This window comes from Trichechus manatus, unplaced genomic scaffold, assembly GCF_000243295.1.
Source record: "Trichechus manatus latirostris isolate Lorelei unplaced genomic scaffold, TriManLat1.0 scaffold00030, whole genome shotgun sequence".
NCBI lineage: Eukaryota > Metazoa > Chordata > Mammalia > Sirenia > Trichechidae > Trichechus > Trichechus manatus.
Window position 1 is genome coordinate 20,122,064 of NW_004443966.1, and position 8,105 is coordinate 20,130,168.

The 8,105-nt window shown below is 55.2% G+C and overlaps 1 protein-coding gene across 2 annotated transcripts; it reads right to left on the reverse strand.

Moving 5' to 3' along the window:
- Positions 1–228: 228 nt before the first annotated feature.
- On the reverse strand, positions 229–2,835 carry LOC101359275 (cytochrome P450 1A1). Of its 2 annotated transcripts, XM_004374750.2 has the most exons (6): positions 1,975–2,835; positions 1,306–1,432; positions 1,128–1,217; positions 910–1,033; positions 675–761; positions 229–514 (listed from the first exon to the last, which is right to left on the reverse strand). In XM_004374750.2, the coding sequence occupies exons 1-6, from the start codon at positions 2,803–2,805 to the stop codon at positions 229–231; spliced, it is 1,545 nt and encodes a 514-aa protein (XP_004374807.1). In that variant the 5' UTR covers positions 2,806–2,835. The 2 variants fall into 2 exon arrangements, with proteins under 2 accessions (XP_004374807.1, XP_023585403.1); XM_023729635.1 differs by lacking the exon at positions 675–761.
- Positions 2,836–8,105: the final 5,270 nt, after the last annotated feature.

Sequence of the window (8,105 nt, forward strand, 5' to 3'; positions counted from 1 at the left end):
AGAGGCCTGTGGGGACTGCAGTTGTCAACAGTGCAGCCATGTTTAAATGGCATATATCCCCCCAGGGAGCAGGCATGATTTCTCAGGCTCAGTCATATACAGACAGCAAAAAGTCAGTCAGACCAATATCTGTGGGTTTCCAGCTGAAGCTGAGACCCCCGGGCCAGCCCCCTGGCCTGGCTGCCCAGACAGACCAGGTTAACAGGGTCTAGCCCTCAAGCATTCAGCCTAAGAACGCAGCTGCACCTGGAAGTGTTCACAGCGGGCATGCTTCATGGTCAGCCCATAGATGGGAGTCATGTCCACCTTCACACCTGGTGACACGCTGAACTCCACCTGCTGCAGCAGGATGGCCAGGAAGAGGAAGACCTCCAAGCGGCCAATGGTCTCCCCGATGCAGTTCCGCTTGCCCATGCCGAAGAGCGTCACCTTCTCTCTCAGTGCCCTGTGGATGGTGCCGTCGGTGGTGAGAAACCTTTCCGGCCGGAATTCGGATGGGTCACCCCATAGCTTCCTGTAAGCAGAGTGAGGCAGCTGAAGTGGCAGCTTGGGGGCTAGAAAGCATCAAGTGGGTTGATCCCCAGCCCCAAAGGGCAGGGGATAGGCAAATGGCCCAGGGACAGGAGAGTCTGAAGCCTGGGAGATGGTGGGCCCAGCCAGCCCTCTCAACTTACTGGTCATGGTTGATCTGCCACTGGTTCACAAAGACACAACGTCCCTTGGGGATGTAAAAGCCACTCAGACTTGTGTCTCTCGTGGTGCTGGGGAGGGAAGGAAGCTTGGTCAGGCTCAGGACCACAAGGATATCCCCCCTATCTCCCATGCCATGTCCCTCCCACTAGCCCTGAGTCAAATCATGGACTGGGATAAGGCACAGCATTAGACAGCAGTGGATCAGTGGGGCCTCACCTGTGGGGGATGGTGAAGGGGATGAAAGACGAGTGTCGGAAGGTCTCCAGGATGAAGGCCTCCAGATAGGGGAGCTGGAGCCTGTCAGAGAGTTGGGGCCGCCGTGCCCTGCCAATCACTGTGTCTGCAGAACGAAAAAGACCAGATGGGGCTAAGGGGCTGCCCAGACCTTGGTCAGGCCCCCTGCCTTGAGCCCTTTGAAGGGGACCATCACCTACCCAGCTCCTCCTGGATCTTGCTCTGCACCCTGGGGTTCGTCACCAGGTACATGAGGCTCCAGGACATGGCAGTTGTGATTGTGTCAAACCCTGGACAGGGTAGAGAAAAGGGAAAAGTTAGGCAGATGGTAAGTCAGGAAAGTTGGGTACAGGAAAGACACAATAGGGTAGCTCATACCAGCTCCAAAGAGGTCCATGACAACATTAACGATCTTCTTGTCCGACAGCTGGATATTTGCGTTTTCATCCAGCTTCCTGTCCTGACAATGCTTGATTAGGCTGTCTGTGATATCCCGGATGTGGGCCTTGGTGGGAGGGTCCACAGGTGAGCAAGATCCCAAATGCCAACCTACCTGTCCATCTAGGCCTGGTCCTTCACCATCCCTAGAACCTTTGTTGAAGAGGTGACCCCTCTCTGGGACTGCATCCCAGCTACTCTCTGCCTTTCCAAGGATCTCTCCTGCCTCAGAATACTAGTAGTCCCAACTCAAGGGGCACCTGACACACATCATCTGGTACCATTATTATCTTGTCATGCTTTTAACCTTTCCTCTCCCTGAGGCTAGGAGACAAAGTCTTTAACTCTTCCTGGTCCCCACACAGCCAGCTCAGGGCCCTGCAGAGTGGCTATTTGGTGAATATTGCTGTCCAATAGATGGGTGGAAAGGCTGGTCAAGAAAAAGTCCTATGTCCCAGCCAAGGATGGAGTCTGCTCTGCTACTGGCTCCTAAATCCTAGATGAGGACTCCCTGAGAGCCTGTCAAACCCCATGCTGCTCCAATCTCTGACTTCCTGGCCCCTGAACCTACCTGCCCCAACAGCCCACCTGTCTCTCCCCAGCCTGTACCTTTTCAAATGTTTTGTAGTGCTCCTTGACTATCTTCTGTGTGAAACTGTACAACTTTTCATTCAACTCCTTGAAGACCTTCAGGGTGGAGTTGGGTAGGTAACGGAGGATGGGAATGAAGTCAGCTGGGTTCCCTGAGGTGACCACCTCCCCGAACTCATTATTCACGTTGACTATGCTAAGCAGTTCTTGGTGGTCGTGGTCATAGCGTTGGCCAAAGCACATGGCACAGATGACGTTGGTCACTGATACCACCATGTACCTGTAGGGGTCAAAGTGCCCAACCTCTGCCATCAGCTCCTGGAACTTGCTGATGAGGTACTCAGCCTCCTTGCTCACGTGCTCCTCCAGGTAGCAGGAGAATGAGGAAGCTGGGTCTGAGGCCGTAGAGAAGTTCTTCAGGGCTTTCTGGGCCAGGCGTCGGCGGGTGGCCCACACTGGTCCAGAGTCAGGGCTGAAGGTCATGCTCTGGCCATCCATGATGAGGGTGAAGCTGTAGAGGTCAGGCCGGCCCTTGAAGTCATCGCCCTGCCGCACCAGGGCCTGCCGGATAGTGTCCAGGCCGCTCAGCACCAGCACGGGCGTGGAGCCAATGCGCACCTGCATCACGTCCCCGTACCGCTGGCTCAGCCGCGTCAGCGCGAGGTGCGGGTTCTTCCCCAGGGTCAGAATGTGTCCAATCAGGGGCCAGCCCCAGGGCCCCGGGGGACTCTTTAGGCCTTTGGGGACCTGAGGTTTCCAGGCCCTGACCACCCAGAATACCAGGCAGAAGACAGCAGAGGCCAGGAGGAGCTCCGTGGCTGAGATGGGGAGTCCAAATTCAGAAAGCATGATCAGCTCAAAGATCTTAAGGTGGCTCCTGAGAGGTAGAGCAGGAGGGAAAGAGCAAGACATCAGATTGGGGGATGGAAAGAGCCAATATCCTAAAGTGTCAGCATGTTGGTCAAGGAAAGGGGAAACCCTCTCACCCAGAACTGCCCTCTGTGGGAAGGGGAAGAGGAGGTGAGGAGAATCTGTTTGTTTAGCTCCCACTCGATGCCAAGAATTTCACAGTCATTGCTTTCTTGAGTCTTGTCCACAAGCCTGCGAGGTAGGCTGCAGTGAGGCTCAGAGAGGGTAACTTGCCCAAGGTCTCACAACCAAAAAGTGTTGGCTGTAGGCTCCCAACCCAAGTTGCCCAATTCCAGAACACTTCTCTTAACTGCTGCACCAATCTACAACATTTTCCAAATGTCAGTGTGATTTCCATACAGCACCCGTACTATTATTTATTTCAGTGTTTCCTAAAATCAACTTTAAATCCACCCACTTAGCATCATCCTAAACAATAATATCTGTGTGAAAGTCCAAGTTTGTTTTTTCCTAATATTAAAACAAACACATCATCAATATGTAGCACCAAAAATTCCTTTAAGTACTACCCACCATGCTTGGGAAAACTCTGCTATCAAAGGAATTAGAGCTTATCAGCTCCATTAACCTCATTTCACATTTGGGGAAACTGACCTCCAGAGGAGGCACCGACTTGCCTAAAGTCACCTATCCATCAGTGACAGAGCCAGGACTAGGGCTCAGACCTCTTTGAAAAAGTTCCCTGGGAAGCTTCGAGCTCATGTGACAGGTTCCACCCTTTGAAAAGTAGTCAGATCAGAGAAGGAACTGTCCCAGGACCCTCAGTTCTCTACCGCTTAATCCCAGGCTCTAGGAAATCCCACAAGACCCCAGGACAGAGTGGGGAGGGGACAGGGGACAAGGAGGGCCACTGCCCAAGCCACACTGCTCTCAGCCCCAGGTACATGAGGCTAAATTCAACTGTCCCACAGTTTGAAAGTAGCTGAGACCAGCTCGATCGAGGCTCCTGGTAACAGAAATCCAGGCCAGGGTTTTTGTTGTGCTCAATTCTCAATGAATGAATGGTCAGGGCCTCCCCCACTTGCCAGTCACCCTGAGAGCTGAAAATAAATGGAAGGGTACCACTAACCAGGGCTGCAAGAAAAGTCCAGACTGGAATTCAAGGAATCAGGAATGGATCTAGACTTAGGCTGGGCTGAGCCAATACTTTCTAGGTTTGGCCTAGGGCAATCTGTAGAGGTGTGCAAATTCATAGACCACTCTCTCCAAGGCATTGGGCTCTGAGCATTTGCCTGGTGTCCTGGACTGGCAATCAGGAGACCCGGTGCTCCAGGCTCCATGGAGTGTCGTTGGACTGGTCATTTTATATTTCTGGGCTCCAGTCATATCACCTGAGAGAGAACCTAGGACAACATCAGCCTACTTGGATCCCAGGGAAGTGAAGATGCAGATTTGCACTTGTAACCTCACAGTCTGACTGGTAAGGTTCCCCCATAGAGAAGCACCTAAGACAGGGGTCCCACCACAAGAGGACTGTATGGTTCCTACCACAAGCACTATAGCCATCTTCATAGTCTAGGGAGGCTTCCTGGAGAAGGTGAATCCCAAAGCACACTCAAGCCCTAACTTCCTGAGGAGGCCCTAGGGTGCATGGTGTTCCCTTCTGCACAATGGGTGCCCCAAGGACCTCTAGCCTTAGTAAGATGGTAGGAGGCTAAGGGGATGGGAATGGTGAGTTCTCAAGGTCATATTTCTGTTCCAGCTCCCTGCGGCTGGCAAACTCACACGCTGACTGCCCCACAACAGAGGACAGGGAAGACAGTCAATGGGATAGGGAAGTCCCTCTTGCCAGGCCAGAACATCTCAGCTCTGACAAGCCACCCCTTGGGAGAGCAGACTCAGCCTAGGGTAGCTTTTAGATAGGGCAGGGTACATCTGGTAAGAAACAAGCCTGCCCCCTCAATCCATCCGGACCACCCAGGGAGAAGCCTCCGTCATCACACAGCCTGAGGGAGGGGCTGCACACGCTCCCAGCTTCCCTAAGCTGTGTCCTCACACCAGCCTCACAGGCAACCCTGTTGGGGAAACCGCAGGTGGTCAAGGCGGGTGGTAAAGCTGGAGCCAGAGATGGGGGCCATCTCTAAGTCTGTTACTAGCTTTGGGACCTTGGGCAAGTCCTGCTCTTCCTCTGGCCTCAGTTTCCCCACCAGGGGACTAGACTGCCTGGACTCTTAGGACATTCTTTGTCTCCTTTTTCAGAGGTGCTGACCAGTGGCTACCTAGGAAGACCTGAAAGGCATCAAGATTTTCCTTTTATTGGCGGGAAAGAAGCGAGCCAGGAGCCCCCAGCACTCACCTGTGGTTTCCAAGAGGGGTTGAGCTGAGGTGCAAGAGTGGTCTCTGGAACCAGGGACCCCAAAGAGGAGCAAGGAAGGTTCCAAGAAACTGTCACCTTTAGGGTGAAGGCACAGCCACCTTTATAGGCTCCTGCGCACGTGGCCACGCCTCCCTCCCTGAAGCGTGCGGATGGGACCGGGGAGGGGCAGCCTAAAGGTGGGGGAGGGGGGCTAGTAGCTCTAGGATGGGAGGGGAAGACGAGGAAACAAGCAAGAATCCACTATGGTGACGCCTTATCTAGGTGCAGGCACGTAAATGGGTGAGGGTTGGGGGCACCTTGGACTCCCCAATTCCAAGGTACCCCATGGACAGTGCAGAGTCCAGCTGAGGCGGGGGGGGGCTTGGGGGGAAGTCCTGGGACCGCCCGGAGAAAAAGGGTATGGGGATCCCACTCCCGGGCATGAGGACGCCTCTCCCTCATTTTTGCACCCATCGGAATTCTGGATGAGCCAGTGCCTCCCCGACCCTGCAAGCCGACGGGGTACAGGCAGGCAGAGGCGGGGCTGCTGGGTGACGACCTCCTTCCCCCGGGTAACTGAATCCCGGCGGCTGCGTGAGAAGCGCGGCGACTCCAGCACCGAGGTCAAGGGGGCCGGAAGGCCCGAGGTGCCGGTGGACTGCCCTGGCCCCCAGAGCCCGGTCGCCTGACAGGAGTTCGCGCTCCTGGACCGAGGGGCGGGAATGGATGGCGGACACGCAGTCCGGCTGAGCGCTCACTGGGGGCTGGCGCCTCCTCTAGGGCCACCTAAGGCTTGCTGCAACCTAGAGCGACCTCCAACTGGACCCACTGGCCTTCGAGATTCCCTTTTGGCGCACGGGCTTGCTAGCACTTTGGCAGGGCAGAGAAATCGGGCAGCCAGTGGGGCTGCGCGGTTAGCTCTGGGTGGCAATGGAAAGGGTTAGAGCGTAAGCCCTCGCTCGGGCCGGGGAGGGAAAGGGGCCTTAGGACAGAGGAAGGGGGCGCACGGCGCAGATCCCACCCCAGGCTAGCGTGCGTGCGTCTGGCACATCCCTCCAGGGACCGAGGTCACGCGGCCCGTCCCCGCCCCACCTGGAGGGGGGCGCGGTGCCCGGGAGTTGCGTGAGAAGGGCCCGGAGAGCCGTCCAACTCCCGAACCCAGCGCGGGTCCCAGCACAGTCACGCGAGGGGGTTGGGCAGTCGGGGCGGGGCTCTTAAAGGGCCAGTCTCTCTCGGGCAGTGGTGTAGAGGGAGATCAGCCGCAGAGCCAGAGCTCTGAGGCCTGGAGAGAGCCCCACGGGTGCGCTGTTGGATGGGGGAGGGGGCGGTGCAAAGGGCCCAGGCTTGCGTGCGGAGCCCGGCTCGTGCTTCCAAGCGGGCGCCTGTGTGTGCTACCGGTTTTGGTCCACGCCTGTGGCAGGGCACGCAGCCCCAGCGCCGCCCGGCACGCCTGGCTACCTGCCTCGCAGTCTGTCTCTGCCACTGTCGGGCCCTCCCGAGGTAGAAATTTCGTGTCTAGCTCAGCCTGACCCCAACTAGCATCATCACTAACCCCTCAGCATTCTCCCTATCCTAGCCTATGGCCCGGGCCAGAAAACAGGGCCTCATCCCTCCCCCTCACCTCCCACTCATGTATTGCACAAATATTTACCAAGCGCCTACTGTGTGCCAAGCGCTGTTCCGGGCACTGGCAATAGGTGTAGACGTGAACAAAACTGACAAGGCTCTTACATTCTGGCGTGGGGAGACAGATAATAATATATCGCAAAATGCAGAGAATGACAGAAGGTGAAAAGTGCCTGTAGAGAAAAATAAAGCAGAGAACGGGTAGGAATTACTTGGGGCAGGTTGGAAATAGGGTGGTCAGAGAAGGCCTACCAGAGAAGGTGATACCGAGCAGAGACAGAGAGTGTGGAATGGAATCACGCAGGCATCTGAGAGAAGAGTGCACTTGGCAGAAAGAACAACAGCAAGTTCAAAGGCCCTGCACAGTGGTTCTTGGGGATGGGGGGTGTTGGAATTGAAAATGTGCAGCAGCATTCTTCCGTGGTGCCTGGGGAATACTGGCATTTAGTACCTGAGGGATGGAATGTCTGTGGGAACAGCCCTTTTCCATGCACAAGGAGCACCCCCACTGAGAAACACGGACTTCCTATGCATGAAATGGAGACATTGGTGGGCTCTGAGCAGAGCAAGATCACTCTGGCTAGGGTGCTGAAGACAGACTGACAGAACAAGGATACATTTCTCCACTCTGACATCTCTCCAACCCCACTGCCACATCCTGGTCCAGGCCCCCATCATTGCTCCCTAGAGTACTTAACAGCCACCTAAATGGGTTCCCCACTTGCCTTTCGCTCCCCTTAATTCTTTTTACATCCTGTGACACCCAGAGTGGTCTTTTCAAAAATGCAAAAGTTTGGGGATTTCCAGCCAACATGGCACTATAGGCAGAAGCACCACGCCATCCCTCCATAGCAAAGATCCGATAAACTAAACCAAACAGAGAAAATGGCAATCCTGAAACCCGAAGCATCAAGTGAAAAGATAAAGAACTCAGCCAAACACCGAATGGAATAAGAAACTGACAGAGAACAGAGAGCAAGGAGAGATACATGCAGAGGTCCCCTATCAGCTAACCCAGCATGGATCTGCCATCTTGGACTCCTGTCAGAGACCAGTGAACAGGGGGTAGGAGAAAGCAGCTCCACAGAGCTTCCAGCAGGAGACAGAACAACCAGTAACCAGCATATACCTTTTCCTACCTCCCACCCTTCTTCACCCCTACTTGGCCTCCTCTGCTTTCTGAGGCCAGTGTCTTGGCTGGGAAGCACCACCTTCACCCCGGTGTCGCTTGGGTTCCACTGGCCCACACTGGCCGGCTTCCTAAGTGCCATTTGTTGGCTGCGGTGTTGCTTTTTTC

What these genes read in the sequence shown, in the direction of transcription:
- LOC101359275 (XM_004374750.2), bottom strand. Translation starts at nt 2,805, where the DNA reads ATGCTTTCTGAATTTGGACTCCCCATCTCAGCCACGGAGCTCCTCCTG. An exon ending in ACTACAAAACATTTGAAAAG is followed by an intron (nt 1,433 to 1,974) that starts GTACAGGCTGGG and finishes CCTCCCACCAAG; the next exon opens with GCCCACATCCGGGATATCAC. An exon ending in CCCTTCACCATCCCCCACAG is followed by an intron (nt 762 to 909) that starts GTGAGGCCCCAC and finishes TTCCCTCCCCAG; the next exon opens with CACCACGAGAGACACAAGTC.